The sequence below is a fragment of the Triticum dicoccoides genome, chromosome 5A (genome assembly GCF_002162155.2).
Source record: "Triticum dicoccoides isolate Atlit2015 ecotype Zavitan chromosome 5A, WEW_v2.0, whole genome shotgun sequence".
Lineage (NCBI taxonomy): Eukaryota > Viridiplantae > Streptophyta > Magnoliopsida > Poales > Poaceae > Triticum > Triticum dicoccoides.
The window spans coordinates 530,288,008-530,305,872 of NC_041388.1; the positions used below are offsets into that span (position 1 = coordinate 530,288,008).

Genomic DNA, 17,865 nt, shown 5'->3' on the forward strand with positions numbered 1-17,865 from the left:
GAATGGCCTTCAGTACACCCTAAACAAGTGGAGTAGTTAGCTAAAGCAACCAAACAAAATTAAAAGAGCTCAATCGGACAAAGGTGATGGCAGCTAATTAAGCTCTAAGCTCGCAGCCCGCAGCAAATTAAGCATATCTATTCGGGCGTCAGCTGGTGATTCGTTGGGACTTACCCAATTAGCACAACCTGACCAAAATGAGCGCATACCCTTTCTGGCTCCCTCTTTCGTCTCAAATTTAATTATCAGTTTTGTTAAAGCACATCTAGATGTGCTATAAGTATTGCACATCTAAATCCTATGTCATTCATCTTATGTTGAGATTTGTGTAGATATTTTTTTTATTTTTTTATTTTTTATGCTTAATTCACTCATTTAAATGTGTCATAATTAAAGCATATCTAGATGTGCCCTAGACACACCGATTAATTATATATATAGCACAACGGCCACACGAATGATCGGCACGCAAGCTTGTTCCTCCGTACTCTGGCGAGTAAGCTCAGCATGAACCAAGAAATCCTAACTGACAGACAACCACCACAGAGTGAGGAACAAGGACAACATCCACAGCCGCATGGGGCCGTCGCGCAAGAGCACACACCACATGACCAGCAGCTGCAGCAAGGCGGTGGCCCGGACCCGACGTCGTCCGGCCACCTGCGGCGCAAGATCACTCTGATTCCGCTCGTCTTCCTCATCTACTTCGAGGTGGCAGGCGGCCCGTATGGCTCCGAGAAGGCTGTCCGCGCGGCGGGCCCGCTGTTCACGCTGCTCGGCTTCCTCATCTTCCCCTTCGCGTGGGGCGTTCCGGAGTCGCTCGTCACCGCCGAGCTCGCCACCGCGTTCCCGGGCAACGGCGGCTTCGTCCGGTGGGCCGACCACGCCTTTGGCCCGCTCGCCGGCTCCCTCCTCGGCACGTGGAAGTACCTCAGCATCGTCATCAACATCGCCGCCTACCCGGCCCTCGTCGCCGACTACCTTGGCGGCGTGGCCCCAGCGGTCGCGCAGCCCGGCAGGACGCGCACGGGCACGGTGATCGGCATGACGCTGTTCCTCTCCTTCGTGAACTACGTTGGCCTGAGCATTGTAGGCTGGGGCACGGTGGCGCTGGGGGTAGTGTCGCTGGCCCCATTCGTGCTGATGACGGCGATGGCGGTGCCCAAGGTGCGGCCGCGTCGGTGGGCGGCGCAGGTGAGTGGGAGGAAGGACTGGAGGCTCTTCTTCAACACGCTGTTCTGGAACCTCAACTACTGGGACAGCGCGAGCACCATGGCCGGCGAGGTGGAGCGGCCGGAGCGGACGTTCCCGCGGGCGCTGGCGCTGGCGGTTGTCCTGATCGCCGCCAGTTACCTGCTGCCGCTTATGGCCGCCACCGGCGCCACGGACGCACCGCCGGATGCCTGGGTCAATGGCTACTTGGCCGATGCCGCAGGTACGTACAAACGCCACTTAGTATCAGTTTCTTCTTACTGCTACAGTGCTACGAGACACAAGGTTTTGGTCATCTTGTTTGTTCTCATTCTCCTTTCCTTCATTTGTTGTTATCATCTACCCTATGGATTGTTTATATCAGTTAACGTCAGTTACTTGGATTGTTTATAACTTTATATCAGTTAACGTCAGTTACCGCCGCCGCTCATATTGCTTTGTATCTGTAGGGTTTTTTTTTTTCTTTGCGTGTGCCTTTGAATCTGTACTTTTTTTTAGGGATCCCAAACTTTATTAGTGAATCAACGTTTAAAGGGATACAAAGACGCTCATGAGGGAATATCAGCCACAAATGGCGACCCTGTGGGAGTGTTACTGAAAATTTTACAAGATCGTGTGCCTCCTGCTGGTTAGAATCGAACATAAAATTACATCTCTCAAAATTTGAATCATGACCTTTGAATCTGTAGCTAGTTTGTATATTTTTCTTGGTTGGTATTGTTGGGCTTAGTTGCTGCAAAAGAAAGATATTGTTGGGCTTAAACAAGGGTAAACGTCCCATTTGTGAAAAATGTTTTTCTTTTTTTTAAATTGCTAATCAAGGAAACTCTACTTTTATGATGTGCCTCTAGCTTAACTTTAGTGATTATACTATTTTATATTAAATGGGTTTATGCAATAATATATTACACAAAGTAATGTCCAGCATCCCGGATTTGTGCAGATGGTTTTGCAAAAAAGAAAACATATTTTCTTCTCTTTGCTTACTTCAAAAACATGTGAATTCTGAAAAAAAAAGTTCGTCGATGTTCACATGATACAACATGTACACTTGCATAGCAAAAACATATATTGTGCGTACCTGAATAACTTATATTACTTTCGTCCCAAATTACTTGTCTTTGATTTGTCTAGATGTGGATGTATCTAACACTAAAACGCGCCTAGATACATCCGTATCTAGACAAATAATTCGGGACGGAGCGAGTATTCACTAATCAAATTCTAGGATTGCCTTTTTTTCATTCGAAACACATAGTATAATGTTCCACCAAATGTTTCAAGTGTACATATTAAATCATAAACACTATTTTATTATTATTTTAAATCATGACTTTCAAAGAGTGGGTGCAAAGAAGGCAAAGAGTGAATTTTATATGTAATTCCACTTTGGAGAGTTGTGCCTCAAAATTGGTTGGGATTTTCTAAAGTCTAAGTCGATTCTGAAAGGTGCGACTTTAATTTAGTGAAAAGGGCACCATGTACATTTTTACCCTTTTTTTAGGATATGGGCTTTTTTTTTACCTAGTTGCCATATTTTATAGAAGTGCAAGTTACACTTTTTATTAATGTAAAGTTACACTTTTAACCATCATGGCCCTATCATGTATAGGTCGTACTATAAGACAATAGCGAACAACAAACTCTTTTCTGGTTCATGACAACAACTTAGACATGCCAAAATCTCAGACGTCTTGATGATATTATCAAAACAGTATTTTAACACCTCGAGATGTGCTATAATCGAGTTGGCTGAATCCAACTAGTGCAACTTACAACACGACGTGTTTATTATCCTACTTTGATTCTTCAAAGAAAAATGTAATTTTTCTGTGTCTAACAGGCATTATCGGGGGCCCATGGCTCAAGTACTGGACGGGGGCCGGTGCGGTGATCTCCTCCATCGGCATGTTCGAGGCCCAGATGAGCAGTGGCTCGTTCCAGCTCCTCGGTATGGCGGAACTGGGCCTCGTCCCGTCTGTCTTTGCCCGCCGCGCTGCCTATACCGGGACCCCATGGGTTGCCATCGCCGCGTCGACCACCGTCGCGATCGCCGTCTCCTTCCTCGGCTTCGACGACGTCGTCGCCACCGCCAACTTCTTGTATAGCCTGGGCACGCTGCTCGAGTTCGCCTCCTTCATCTGGCTTCGTGTCAAGCACCCGGCGCTGAAGCGCCCCTACCGCGTGCCGCTGCCGCTGCCTGCGCTCGTGGCCATGTGCGCCGTGCCGTCGGCTTTTCTGGCCTATGTGTGTGCGGTGGCTGGGTGGAGGGTGTTCGCCGTCGCGGCTGGGCTGACGGCGCTCGGTGTCGGCTGGCATGGCATCATGAGGGAGTGCAGGGCTAGGAAGTTGCTCAGGTTCAACAACGCGGTTGCTGCTGTCCATCAGGAGGATGCTGAAGACACGGTGTGAATTTTGGAGTTGGCTTCAGTCGTAGTGAGAAACTATCAGTTGGTTCGGAAGTGGCATGTCTCTCTCATGTAATTGGGCGACATGGATTATATATATATATATATATATATATATATATATATATATATATATATATATATATATATATATATAGTGAGTCCAGTACTTCAACTGTTTCGTCTTCAACTTTAATGATTAACAAAACCCAGTGGCATGTGTATAACACTAATCAACTACCCTAAACCATATATACTTAATTACTAACATCTAGCTAGCTATATAGTAAGCAAAAACAAAATTTGTAGTACAAGACAGTGTGACTCATTTGAAGTTGTAAGAAAGTAGTATATCTTTATTGGTATTAAGGCGCTTGAAGAACTCTAGCATGTTATTCTTTATTGGTATTAAGGTCATTGGATTAATTCTTATAGTATTTGCATTTGGGCATTTAAATGCTATAAAATATTTTAAATTCTCAAATAATCATAAACAAAAATGTTTGTTGTTGGGTATATTCTAAGCAATAGCCATGATTAATTTTATGATTTTTGGAAATGCCCTGGCATTTTTAATAAAGCCCTGAAGTTACAGAAATAATAGAATAAATAAAAAAACAGAGAAAGGAGAGAGAAAGGAACTTACCTGTCGCCCTGGCCTGGCCCAGCTCGGCCCAGCCCACTGGCCAATGCCAGTAATCCTCCTCCTCTCGCCAGGAGGACGAGAGGCGCGTGGCCGGTGCCCGCAGCCACACGCCGGCCACCTCCTGCTTCTGCCGATGCCCAGGACGCCGTCTACGAGTGCCACGCAGACCCCCTGGACCCCTCGACCGCTCCACTCTCCCCCTGCCTCTCTCCCTCGCTCCCTCAACGCCATGGCCGACGCAGCCGCGCCCGCGCCATCGTGAAACTCGTGACCACCGTGCTCCCCTCGTCTCACTGACCCATCCAAATGCCCCGCCTCGTCGCCCTCGTCCTCTCCTCCGAGCCATGCCGCACCGGACGGCCCCAAACGTCATCACCGCAGTCGTCTTCTACCTCGAGCAACCGAGATCGCCGGCAACGCCCTGACGTCGTCCGACCTCCCCCGAGCCCGCTGAGACGCGTTCTGCAACCGCCGTGAGCTCCTCTACCGAACCCCTCGTTCCCCGCCGTCTATTTCCTCCTCTAGCCTTACTAACCACCGCGGCCGAAGCTCGCCGCCGCCGTGCCTCGTCGCCGTCGTGGCTAGAGCCACAGTGGCTCAAAGCCAAGCACACCTCTGCGCTCAGCACGGCTCCAGGAGCCCGTAGCGCCCACCAGCTCCTCCTGCCTTGCACCGTAGCGCCGAACCTGTCGTTGCCCGAGCCCCGGCTGCCACCACGAGCTCGACTCCGGCGAGCTCACCCCACCGCAGCCTTTCTCGCTTGCTCCAATGGATGCGCGAGAGTGCCAGCTCTCTGTAGGTGGTCTCGGCCGCTAATTTGGTCGCCGGAGGGCAAAATCCGAGCCCCTCCGCCGTCTCGGCCTCGCCGGCGACTCAACACCGGCGGGATTGACCCTGCTGACCAGGGGTTTGACCCCCGCTAACTGAGTTGACCCGGGTGGGCTCAGTTTGACCCCCCTGGTCTATGACAGATGGGACCCGCCTACTAATTAAGTTAGGATTAGGACTAACTAAAAACTAGTTAGGCTATGACACTGACACGCGGGACCCATTGGTCAGGTTTGACCTGGACCGTCCCAGTTGACTGCTGACGTCACACTGATGCAGTAAATCCTTTTCTGGATTTATTCTTTAATAGGAAATTCCAGAAAATAGCCAAAACTTCTAAAAATCATAGAAAATCAACCATAACTCCAAATGCAAAGATTTATATACGAAAAATGATCAGAAAAATTCAATCTATCCATCTGTAATGGTTTCATGCATGACAAACCACTTTAACCTTGTTGTTTAAGCAAAATAAGATAATTCACTAATATGGCTATGTTAAGTGAACTAACATTTGAATCTTTGATTCAAATGAGTTCATTCCTTTCCGTTTTAGCTTGCATTAGGCCAAGACACATTCATATTGCCATGTCATAGCATGCATCATATTGTTGCATATCGTCATGTATTGATTATGTTCGGTGTGTCTTTCGTGGTAGGTTCTGCCTCCGATGATAACCCTGAATATCCGTCTGAAGGGCAGTACCCTACTACCACTACATCAGGCAAGCAACCCATTGATCATTCCGATACAACCCATGTTCTCGCTTCTGCTCCTGTTTACTGCATTAAGACAACGCGATTCAAACTGCTGTGTGCTACGGTAGTTGAACCCTTATCCTCTGCATGACCTGTCATTGCCACAGTAACTAGATGAAACCCACTAGCATGTGTAGGAGTTGATTGAGCCGCGTATGTGATTCCTACCTTGCTATGCCTGCTATGCTTAGAGTTGTGTCAGGTCTGGTTCATCTGGGTGATGGGCTAGAGTGAAATGTTTATGTCGGTAATCTGAGGGATGTGTTGAACATGTTTTGGTAAAGGTATCGATGAGAGGCCATGTAGGAGTACATGGTGGGTTGTTTCATCGAGGCCATCCATAAGAACTGAGATCTGTATGCGTGATTTAAGATTCAGCTACTACCACACATTGGGCCCTGAAATATGACCCCGCTCGACTTACTGACCCCTCTAGTACTCTGTACAGGAGTTGCAATTAGTTTCTGGTGTTTGTAGGTTATGTGTTGGCGGCCGTGCGTAGCGCTGACCCTAGGGGTGGGCTATGATGCGGTTGATACACCGTGGCACGGTGTACCGAGTCGCCCGTTTGGTGTCTCGGAAACCCTGCACACATCGTTTGGGGCCGTTGAGGACACCCCGGCCAGATTTCCTTGCGGATGGAACCTGAATAGGCGATAAACCTAGACTAGAGACTTGTGCGGTTAGTCAGGTCGTTGTCTACACCCACGTCGGTTTTCGCTTGAAGTCTGCCGAGCACATGTCGTGTGCAGACGCTAAGTGGTGGAAACATGTGTGATGAAGTACACCCCTGCAGGGTATAAAACTATTTGAATAGCCGCGTCCGCGGTAAAGGACTACTTGGTTGCCTATACAATTCATAGACAAGTTAATGGATACTACTAAAAGACTCAAGATAAGTGTGAATACCGAGGATGGCCCTCTCGTAGGATGACGAGGGAGGATCCCCGATGGAGTATTGTGTTGGTGAGTAGTGGACTCGTGTGCGAAAACTATTTTACTAGTGGAGTCTCATAGGATAGCTTAGCCAAGAGTCAAAGCTGGCTTGCTGCAATAACTCCACCACCTTCTTGAGAATGAGCATGTATAGTAGGTTCTGATGTAAGACTTGCTGAGTACCTTTGTACTCATGTTTGCTTAATTACTGTTTTCAGACGACAACACCACCCCCTCCGACGGGTTTTATGTAGATCTTGACGTCGATGAGTGACTTGCCACCCAGGTGGTGATCTTGGCCATGGAGGGCCCTATGTAGATAGACAGGCTTCGAGAAGCCTTCTTTCTTTCTAGTGTCTGTACTCAGACTATTTTCTTCCGCATGTGCTTGTATGCTTGTATGACTTGATTGTCGGGTCGTGTGACCCCTACCTGTATGAACATGTTACGTATGGCTCTCTGGAGCCTTTAAATAAAGTACTTGAGTTGTAGAGTTTTGTTTTGATGCCATGTTGTATTTGCACATATCGAGCATATTGTGTGTATGATTGAAATGCTTGGTATGTGTGGGATCCGACAATCTAGTTGTTTATCCTTGGCAGCCTTTCTTATGGGGAAATGTAGTCTAGTGCTCCTCGAGCCATAGTAACCCGCTACAGCCCGGTTCACCGGAGTCCTGCTAGCCCAACACTACTGCTCAGGACACTTGACTGGCCGGCATGTGTTTCACTTCGTTCCTATGTCTGTCCCTTTGGGGAAATGTCACGCGGTGACTTCCGGAGTCCTGCCTAGCCTGCTATAGCCCAGGTTCCCCGGAGTCATGTTAGCCCAGTGCTACAGCCCGGATTCACACGCTGATGACCGACATGCTCGATATGATTCACATATGCCTGTCTCCATAGGTCTGTGCCGCTTTGGGTTCACGACTAGCCATGTCGGCCCGGGTTCTCTGTCATATGGATGCTAGCGACACTATCATATACGTGAGCCAAAAGGCGCAAACGGTCCCGGGCCATGGTAAGGCGACAGCCGTGGGGATACCGTGCGTGAGGCCGCAATGTGATATGAGGTGTTACCGGCTAGATCGATGTGATTTGGAATCGGGGTCCTGACAGCGTTGGCATCAGAGCCGGACTGCCTGTAGGTTCGTTGAGCCAAACTGGTCGATGTCGAGTCTAGAAATGCTTTAGTTATATGTAGGGGAATTGATTGTGGGAGGGAACGTAAGGCTCTTTTTACTCCTTTACCTTATGCCCTTTGATCTGAGTCATTCTCTTCTCATTCAACGTGGGTTAAGGACTAGGCTCTCTTCTTCTGTCAGGTTCACGTGTTACTAATCCGTAGTACCTTATAGGATTGTTGTTACAAGCCTCAGTACAGTTTCTACTACTTTTAGTATGTTGCCAGTTGAATCAGAACCCTGATATGATGTTGTTGAGTGGTATTGCAAACTGTTGTGGATGTCTCAAATCTTTTTCTGAGCATTTACAGTTGTTATGCTGTCAATTTTTCCCTAGAAATTCTAATGTCTTTGCATTGTGGTTGTGCTTTCAGATGGCCACTCATGCTCAAAACCAAGTGGTTTGCCTGACCCGGTGCCTCGATGTGCCCGGTCATACTGCTATGTTAGTCCGGGTAATGATCGAGACGGGTTACCATTGGTATCCCGAATACACTGTCGAAGAGCAATTCCGAGACTTTAATCAAAGCCAATATTTCTGCACCGTCAGGATATTTCCTTCTTATCCTGGATCTACCGAGCCCCTCCACTGTTCCTATGGACTCGGGGTTACTGTTGAGATGGCTGTGCAGGATGCTGCCTATTCCATGATGACCATCATGCGAGTCCGGACTGGCCACTTTGACTCGGTTTGCACCTGCGGTGCAAGCTGGATGTATGGATACAAGGGATCTGTATCCTGTGAGATCTGCTCTGCCAGACATGGTGGATTGGCGTGATGTGGGAGGCATCACCCCACCCCGTGGTCCCCGCAGGCCACCGTTTGTTGGTCCAAGACCTCACCCTAGTCCCTTTGGTCCACAGGCTCCTCAGGACCGTCTGTTCCCGGATGATCACGTTGAACTTCCAGGCTATGGAGGTGACTTCTATGAGGACTACTACGGAGCTGTCTGAGTTAGTAGTAGTATGACTAGTATTGTAATAGTTGTATCTCCACTGTCCTGCGTGACTTGTGGAATATGACTTAGTGTGTAATCAATTCTGGAGGTGTAGACAAATAATGTATAGGAGCTTGGAATGCCTCCGATGAGATGTAACATCTTTCATCATAGTTGTACTGTAGCCTGGGCTTGTATTAAACTATGTTTGGTGTGTATGACCGTTGGTATATATATGGCAGTTCTATATTACCATGACATACGGATGAACATCTCTGCATTCCGTGTTATCCGTTACATTCTGCACTTCCTTGCTAAGTTGTGCCATCCTTATCTAAACCGTTGTCTTGTTTTCTCCTAGGATGGTCAACACCCGCAGCAACCCTGCTGCCCCGGAGCAGGGGGAAGCCAGTGCAGCTAGGGGTGAAAATCTGCCTCACCCGCCTTCTCTGGCCGAAGTGATGCTGGAGGCGGAAAGAAACAAGCGTGAGACTAACCGCTTGCTGGAGCGGATTGAGCAGAACACTGCACGCCATCAGCGAAATGACTTGGTGTAAATCAATGACTTTATCAAGCTGTACCCACCAAAGTTTAACCATTCCATCGAGCCCCTCGACGCGGATGACTGGCTTCGCAGCATCACCCACAAGCTACGTTCTGCCAACGTAGCCGGAGCTGATAAGATTACTTATGCTGCCTATCACCTCGAAGGCCCTGCTAGCCTTTGGTGGGAAAATTTTGAAGCTATGCGCCCGGTCGGCCAAATCACTACTTGGGCTGAATTCAGTGAGGCTTTCCGTGAGCATCACATTCCGGAAGGTCTCATAGATCGCAAGAGGGAAGAGTTCTGCAATTTCACCCAAGGAAGACTGACTGTGGATGCATATAGTCGTGAATTTGGGAATCTGGCACGATATGCTCCTGAAGAGGTATTCACCGACGCTAAGAAGCAGGCAAGGTTCCGCAAGGGACTTAGACCTGAGCTTCGCCGCGATCTTCGTCTGCACGAGTGCACCTCCTTTCAGAAGTTGGTCAATAAATCCATCAATGCTGAGACAGGCCAGTCTGATTATGATGCTTCACGCAAGCACTCCCGTGATTTTGGCTCTTCATCCGGCTCTGAATCTCAGAAGCGCCGGGTGTGGATTCCAAGCACGGCACTGCCACCCAGGTTCATTCCGAGGCCATCCTTTGAGGTGCCTCGTCCCAACCAGCAGTTTGCACCGTCCAAGCCCTATGGTGGCCCCGCTACTAATGCTGCTCCACGCCCCAATGTTGTGACATGTTTCAAGTGTGGAGAGCCGGGTCACTATAGTCGAGAGTGTCCCCAGAACAACAACCCCAATCAGTCTGCAAAGTCCGTTGGCCATGGTAAGCCAGCAGGAAAGACATTCTACGCCAAGCCGGTCACCACTACACGTGGCCATGCCAACTATGTCTCAGCCGAGGAGGCTCATGAGGATCCTAACGTCGTCCTTGGTACACTCCTTGTTAATTGCCATCCGGCATCTGTTCTTTTCGATACTGGAGCATCTCATTCATTCATATCTGAGAACTATGCTCGATTGCATAACACGACATTCTGTGACATGCCCACTTCCATGGTAATTCAAACTCCGGGTTCCAAATGGCAAACTTCTAGTGTAAGCCATGGGAACTAAATTCTTGTCGATAGACTTGTCTTCCTTGCATCCTTAATAGCTCTCAAGTCCTCAGACATAAACATCATCTTGGGTATGGACTGGATGTCAGCTCATTACGCTAAGATTGATTGTGCCACTAGAACCGTTCAACTTACTCACCCATCGGGCAAGACAGTCAATGTCTTAACTCGAGTGGCCAAGCACCAGCTTTACTCCCTAAATGCCAACCCCCTTCTAGACCTTGAAGATATTCTGGTAGTCCGGGACTTTCCGGATGTCTTTCCAGAAGAACTGCCAGGTGTTCCACCTGACAGGGATGTCGAGTTTGTGATAGACCTTGTTCCAGGAACCGTTCCAATTTCTAGAAGACCCTATAAGATGGCACCCTTAGAACTAGCCGAGCTTAATAACCAACTCGATGAGTCCTTGAAAAGGGGTTTCATCCGTCCTAGTTCCTCCCCTTGGGCTTGCCCCGTCCTTTTCGTCAAGAAGAAGGATGGAACGGATCGGATGGTTGTAGATTACCGACCTGTCAACTTGGTCACTATCAAGAACAAGTATCCGCTTCCCAGGATCAACGATCTGTATGACCAGCTCACTGGATCATCAGTATTTTCCAATAGGGATTTGAGGTTGGGCTACCATCAAATCAAAATCAGAAACGGGGACATTCCTAAAACGACCTTTGTTACTCATTGTGGCCAATACGAGTACACCGTTATGTCCTTCGGTTTAACCAATGCCCCAGCCACCTTCTCTCGGTTAATGAACTCGGTCTTCATGGAGTATTTGGATAAATTCGTCGTAGTATACCTCGATGACATACTCATCTACTCCAAGAATGAAGAGAACATGCCGAACATCTAAGGCTGGTATTGACGAAACTTTGAGAGCATCGCCTTTATGCCAAATTCTCCAAGTGTGAATTTTGGTTGCCAGAAGTGACCTATCTAGGCCATGTAATCTCTGGTAAGGGTATTGTTGTCAATCCCAAGCGAGTTCAAGCCGTCCTTGATTGGACTCCACCTGAGATGGTCAAGCAAGTTCGAAGCTTCCTTGGCTTAGCCAGCTATTGCCGCTGCTTCGTCGAGAATTTCTCCAAGGTTGCTAAACCTCTAACTGAACTCCTCAAGAAAGATAAAAAGTTCGAGTGGACTCCACAGTGCGAGTTCAGCTGTCAAGAACTGAAAAGACGCCTGACATCTGCTCCCATACTGGTACCACCAGATTTCTCCAAGGACTTCATTATCTATTGCGACGCCTCGCGACAAGGACTAGGTTGCATACTCATGCAAGATCGTCAGGTAATTGCCTATGCTTCACGGCAATTACACCCACATGAGGAAAATTATCCCACACATGATCTAGAGCTTGCAGCTGTAGTCCATGCACTTAAAACTTGGCGACATTACCTCCTCGGTAATCGTTGCAAGATCTTCACCGATCACCAAAGTTTGAAATATATCTTCACCCAACCGGATTTGAATCTCAGGCAAAGACGCTGGGTCGAGTTGATCTCGGATTACGACTTAGGAATAACTTACACCCCGGGCAAAGTCAATGTCATGGCTGATGCGCTAAGTCGTAAATCTTATTGTAACAACCTGATGTTACAACAAAGTCAACCACTTCTCCATGAGGAATTTCATAAGCTTAATCTTCACATTGTTCCTCGAGGATTCCTATCCACCCTGGTGGCGAAGCCTAACCTTACAGATCAAATCATAGCTGCCCAGAAGCGTGACAAGGGCATATTCCGAATTAAGGAAAACATTGCTAGCGGAGTTGCTAAATGTTTTTCCATGGATGAGCGAGGTGTTGTCTTCTTCGAGAACCGCTTGGTGGTTCCCAAGAAACAACATCTACGCCAGTTGATTCTTAAGGAAGCTCATGAATCCCCTCTCACCATTCATCCCGGTAGTACCAAGATGTATCAAGACCTACGCCAGAGGTTTTGGTGGACTAGGATGAAGAGAGAAATTGCTCAATACATTGCTAGCTGCAACGTCTGTCGTCGTGTTAAAGCAGAGCATCAACTGCCTGCTGGCACCCTTCAACCTTTGGCTATTCCTGAGTGGAAATGGGATAAAATCAGTATGGATTTCATCACTGGGTTTCCCAGGACCAAGAGAGGGAATAATGCCATCTTTGTCGTGATCGACCGTCTTTCCAAAGTAGCCCACTTTCTACCTGTTCGTGAGAGTATCACCGCTAGCCAGCTAGCTGATTTATACATCTCCCGAATAGTATCTCTTCATGGTGTCCCATTGGAAATTAACGCAGACTGTGGGAGTCTCTTCACCTCTCGATTTTCGAAAAGTTTCCAAAATGCTATGGGAACTCGTCTCTCTTTTAGCACCGCCTTCCATCCTCAATCAAGTGGTCAAGTAGAGCGAGTCAATCAAATTCTGGAAGATATGCTCCGAGCTTTTGTCATCTCATTCGGAATGGGTTGGGAGAAATGCCTTCCATTCGCGGAGTTTGCTTATAACAATAGTTATCAAGCTAACTTGGGCAAAGCTCCTTTCGAAGTTCTCTATGGACGAAAATGTCGAACGCCTCTTAACTGGTCAGAAACCGGGGAAAGACAACTCTTTGGCCCGGATATGATTCAGGAAGCAGAAGAGCAGGTTCGCGTTATTCGTGAGAAATTGAAAACAGCCCAATCTCGTCAAAAGAGCCAATATGATCGTAAACATAAGCTCATGACTTATGAAGTCGGCGAGAAAGCTTACCTTCAGGTTACTCCATTAAAGGGAACCCATCGTTTCGGTATCAAAGGCAAATTGGCTCCTCGTTACATTGGACCCTTTCGCATTCTTGCCAAACGAGGAGAAGTTGCCTACCAATTGGAACTACCTCCGCATCTTTCTAGAGTTCATGATGTCTTCCACGTTTCTCAACTCAGGCATTGCTTCGTGGACCCTATCCATGGAGTGGACCACGAAACGGTTGATCTACAAGATAATCTTTCATATCGGGAATGTCCCATTCGTATCCTTGATCAAGCCGAGCATACCACTCAACGCCATAACATCAAGTTCTCAAGGTTCAATGATCACACCACTCTGAAAAAGAAGCCACTTGGGAAAGGGAGGATCGTCTTCGACTCGAGTACACCACCTTCTTCCCAATGGATCCTAAATCTCGGGACGAGATTCTTTTGAGTGGGGATGAGTTGTCACACCCTAGCTAGTTCAAGCATTAGAGTGTTGCATCATGTTTTAATTCCCAGAAAACTGAAATGGGGATGACAGAACCCCCAGCACCCCCCCTGGAACAACTAGGGTTTACTAAAAACTTTTTCAATGAACCTGAAATGCCCTTCTAAAAAGCCCACCCTTTTTGTTTTGGGTTAAAACCTTTGACAAAAATGGTGCACATTTTTCTAGGACATCTTAAGGTCATTGGATTAATTCTTATAGTATTTGCATTTGGGCATTTAAATGCTATAAAATATTTTAAATCCTCAAATAATCATAAACAAAAATGTTTGTTGTTGCATATATTCTAAGCAGTAGCCATGATTTATTTTATGATTTTTGGAAATGCCCTGGCATTTTTAATAAAGCCCTGAAGTTACAGAAATAATAGAATAAATAAAAAAATAGAAAAAGGAGAGAGAAAGGAACTTACCTGTCGCCCTGGCCTGGCCCAGCTCGGCCCAGCCCACTGGCCACTGCCAGTCATCCTCCTCCTCTTGCCAGGAGGACGAGAGGCGCATGGCCGGCACCCGCAGCCACACGCCGGCCACCTCCTGCTTCTGCCGATGCCCAGGACGCCGTCTACGAGTACCACGCAGACCCCCTGGACCCCTCGACCGCTCCACTCTCCCCCTGCCTCTCTCCCTCACTCCCTCAATGCCATGGCCGACGCAGCCGCGCCCGCGCCATCGTGAAACCCGTGACCACCGTGCTCCCCTCGTCTCACTGACCCGTCCAAATGCCCCGCCTCGTCGCCCTCGTCCTCTCCGCCGAGCCACGCCGCACCGGACGCCCCCAAATGTCATCACAGCGGTCGTCTTCTACCTCGAGCAACCGAGATCGCCGGCAACGCCCCGACGTTATCCGACCTCCCCCGAGCCCGCTGAGACGCGTTCTGCAACCGCCGTGAGCTCCTCTACCAAACCTCTCGCTCCCTGCCGTCTATTTCCTCCTCTAGCCTTACTAACCACCGCGGCCGAAGCTCGCCGCCGCCGTGCCTCGTCACCGTCGTGGCTAGAGCCACATTGGCTCAAAGCCAAGCACACCTCTGCGCTCAGCACGGCTCCAGGAGCCTGTAGCGCCCACCAGCTCCTCCTGCCTTGCACCGTAGCGCCGAACCCGTTGTCACCCGAGCCCCGGCCGCCGCCACGAGCTCGACTCCGGCGAGCTCACCCCACCGCAGCCTTTCTCGCTTGTTCCAATGGATGCGCGAGAGTGCCAGCTCTCTGTAGGTGGTCTCGGCCGCTAATTTGGTCGCCGGAGGGCAAAATCTGAGCCCCTCCGCCGGCGGGATTGACCCTGCTGACCAGGGGTTTGACCCCCGCTAACTGAGTTGACCCGGGTGGGCCCAGTTTGACCCCCCTGGTCTATGACAGATGGGACCTGCCTGCTAATTAAGTTAGGATTAGGACTAACTAAAAACTAGTTAGGCTATGACACTGACACGCAGGACCCACTGGTCAGGTTTTACCTGGACCGTCCCAGTTGACTGCTGACGTCACACTGACACCAGGCTGACGCAGTAAATCCTTTCTAGATTTATTCTTTAATAGGAAATTCCAGAAAATAGCCAAAACTTCTAAAAAATCATAAAAATCAACCATAACTCCAAATGCAAAGATTTATATATGAAAAATGATCAGAAAAATTCAATCTATCCATCTGTAGTGGTTTCATGCATGACAAACCACTTTAACCTTGATGTTTAAGCAAAAGAAGATAATGCACTAATATGGCTATGTTAAGTGAACTAACATTTAAATCTTTGATTCAAATGAGTTCATTCCTTTCCGTTTTAGCTTGCATTAGGCCAAGACACATTCATATTGCCATGTCATAGCATGCATCATATTGTTGCATATCATCATGTATTGATTATGTTCGCTGTGTCTTTCGTGGTAGGTTCTGCCTTCGAGGATAACCCCGAATATCTGTCTGAAGGGCAGTACCCTACTACCACTACATCAGGCAAGCAACCCATTGATCATTCCGATACAACCCATGTTCTCGCTTCTGCTCCTATTTACTTCATTAAGACAACGTGATTCAAACTGCTGTGTGCTACGGTAGTTGAATCCTTATCCTCTGCATGACCTGTCATTGCCACAGTAACTAGATGAAACCCACTAGCATGTGTGGGAGTTGATTGAGCCATATATGTGATTCCTACCTTGCTATGCCTGCTATGCTTAGAGTTGTGTCAGGTATGGTTCATCTGGGTGATGGGCTAGAGTGAAATGTTTATGTTGGTAATGTGAGGGATGTGTTGAACATGTTTTGGTAAAGGTATCGATGAGAGGCAATGTAGGAGTACATGGTGGGTTGTTTCATCGAGGCCGTCCATAAGAACTGAGATATGTATGTGTGATTTAAGATTCAACTACTACCACACATTGGGCCCTGAAATATGACCCCGCTCGACTTACTGACCCCTCTAGTACTCTGTCGAGGAGTTGCAATTAGTTTCTGGTGTTTGTAGGTTATGTGTTGGCGGCCGTGCGTAGCGCTGACCCTAGGAGTGGGCTATGATGCGGTAGATACACCGTGGCACGGTGTACCGAGTAGCCCGTTTGGTGTCTCGGGAACCCTGCACAAATCGTTTGGGGCCTTTGAGGACACCCCGGCCGGATTTCCTTGCGGATGGAACCTGAATAGGCGATAAACCTGGATGTGAGTGACTTGCCACCCAGGTGGTGATCTTGGCCATGGAGGCGCCTATGTAGATAGACAGGCTTCGAGAAGCCTTCTTTTTTTCTAGTGTCTGTACTCAGACTATTTGCTTCCGCATGTGCTTGTATGCTTGTATGACTTGAGTGTCGGGTCATGTGACCCCTACCTGTATGAACATGTTATGTATGGCTCTCTGGAGCCTTTAAATAAAGTACTTGAGTTGTAGAGTTTTGTTGTGATGCCATGTTGTATTTGCACATATCGAGCATATTGTGTGTATGATTGAAATGCTTGGTATGTGTGGGATCCGACAATCTAGTTATTTATCCTTGGCAGCCTTTCTTATGGGGAAATGTAGTCTAGTGCTCCTCGAGCCATAGTAGTTTGCTACAGCCCAGTTCGTCGGAGTCCTGCTAGCCCAGCACTACTACTCAGGACACTTGACTGGCCGGCATGTGTTTCACTTCATTCCTATGTCTGTCCCTTCGGGGAAATGTCACGCGGTGACTTCCGGAGTCCTGCCTAGCATGCTACAGCCCAGGTTCCCCGGAGTCTTGTTAGCCCAGTGCTACAGCCCGGATTCACACGCTGATGACCGACATGCTCGATATGATTCACGTATGCCTGTCTCCATAGGTCTGTGCCGCTTTGGGTTCACGACTAGCCATGTCGGCCTGGGTTCTCTGTCATATGGATGCTAGCGACACTATCATATACGTGAGCCAAAAGGCGCAAACGGTCCCGGTCCATGGTGAGGCGACACCCGTGGGGATACCGTGCGTGAGGCCGCAATGTGATATGAGGTGTTACCAGCTAGATCGATGTGATTTGGAATCGGGGTCCTGCCAATTTGTATTTCCATGTGTCTTCATTAACGGAGTTTGGGTCAATGAACCCAATGCCATAGCGTCCAGCTTTTTTCATTTCATACATCTTCATCCTGCATAATACCACAGAAAAAATATAGTGGGGATAATTACAGGTAATGATCAATCAATGAGCACTATAGCTAGCTTGGGACTTAAATTACAGAAAGAAATCACTTACACACAATAGCAACTGACGATAGATTTGTCGAGTGCATCTTGATTGAATAACTGAAATAGTTCTGAATACTCAATGGAGACAGCTAGCTCATGGAAGCAATGCTCCTCCTTGACATTCACCATGAGGGACTCTCGATTGGAACTCTTGGTAGTTTTCATGTATCAATCATGAAATTCATACATTCTCGTTGGGAGTTTCTTGACCTCCTCACGCTCGACCAAAGGTTCGCCGTGGACATATTTCCATTTTATGTCCTCCTCTCTAAGCGGAAACATGGGCTCAATCTCAAGGAGTTGTCCAACAATGATACCGAGCATTTTAGCCTAGCTTCTATGCTCGTCGGTTATTACCAGCTAATTGCCCAGCTGGGGAACGGTTTGCCCACATGGAGCTCC

At 48.1% G+C, this 17,865-nt stretch overlaps 1 protein-coding gene across 1 annotated transcript; it reads left to right on the top strand.

Annotated features, from left to right (window-relative positions):
* Window positions 1–482: 482 nt before the first annotated feature.
* On the top strand, window positions 483–3,705 carry LOC119302552 (probable polyamine transporter At3g13620). The gene is made up of 2 exons (XM_037579586.1): window positions 483–1,435; window positions 3,056–3,705. The coding sequence occupies exons 1-2, from the start codon at window positions 508–510 to the stop codon at window positions 3,622–3,624; spliced, it is 1,497 nt and encodes a 498-aa protein (XP_037435483.1). The 5' UTR covers window positions 483–507; the 3' UTR covers window positions 3,625–3,705.
* The last annotated feature ends 14,160 nt before the right edge of the window (window positions 3,706–17,865 follow it).

Coding starts and splice junctions, on each gene's coding strand:
- LOC119302552 (XM_037579586.1), top strand. CDS start 508: ATGAACCAAGAAATCCTAACTGACAGACAACCACCACAGAGTGAGGAA. Junction 1,436..3,055: donor CTACTTGGCCGATGCCGCAG/GTACGTACAAAC, acceptor TGTGTCTAACAG/GCATTATCGGGGGCCCATGG.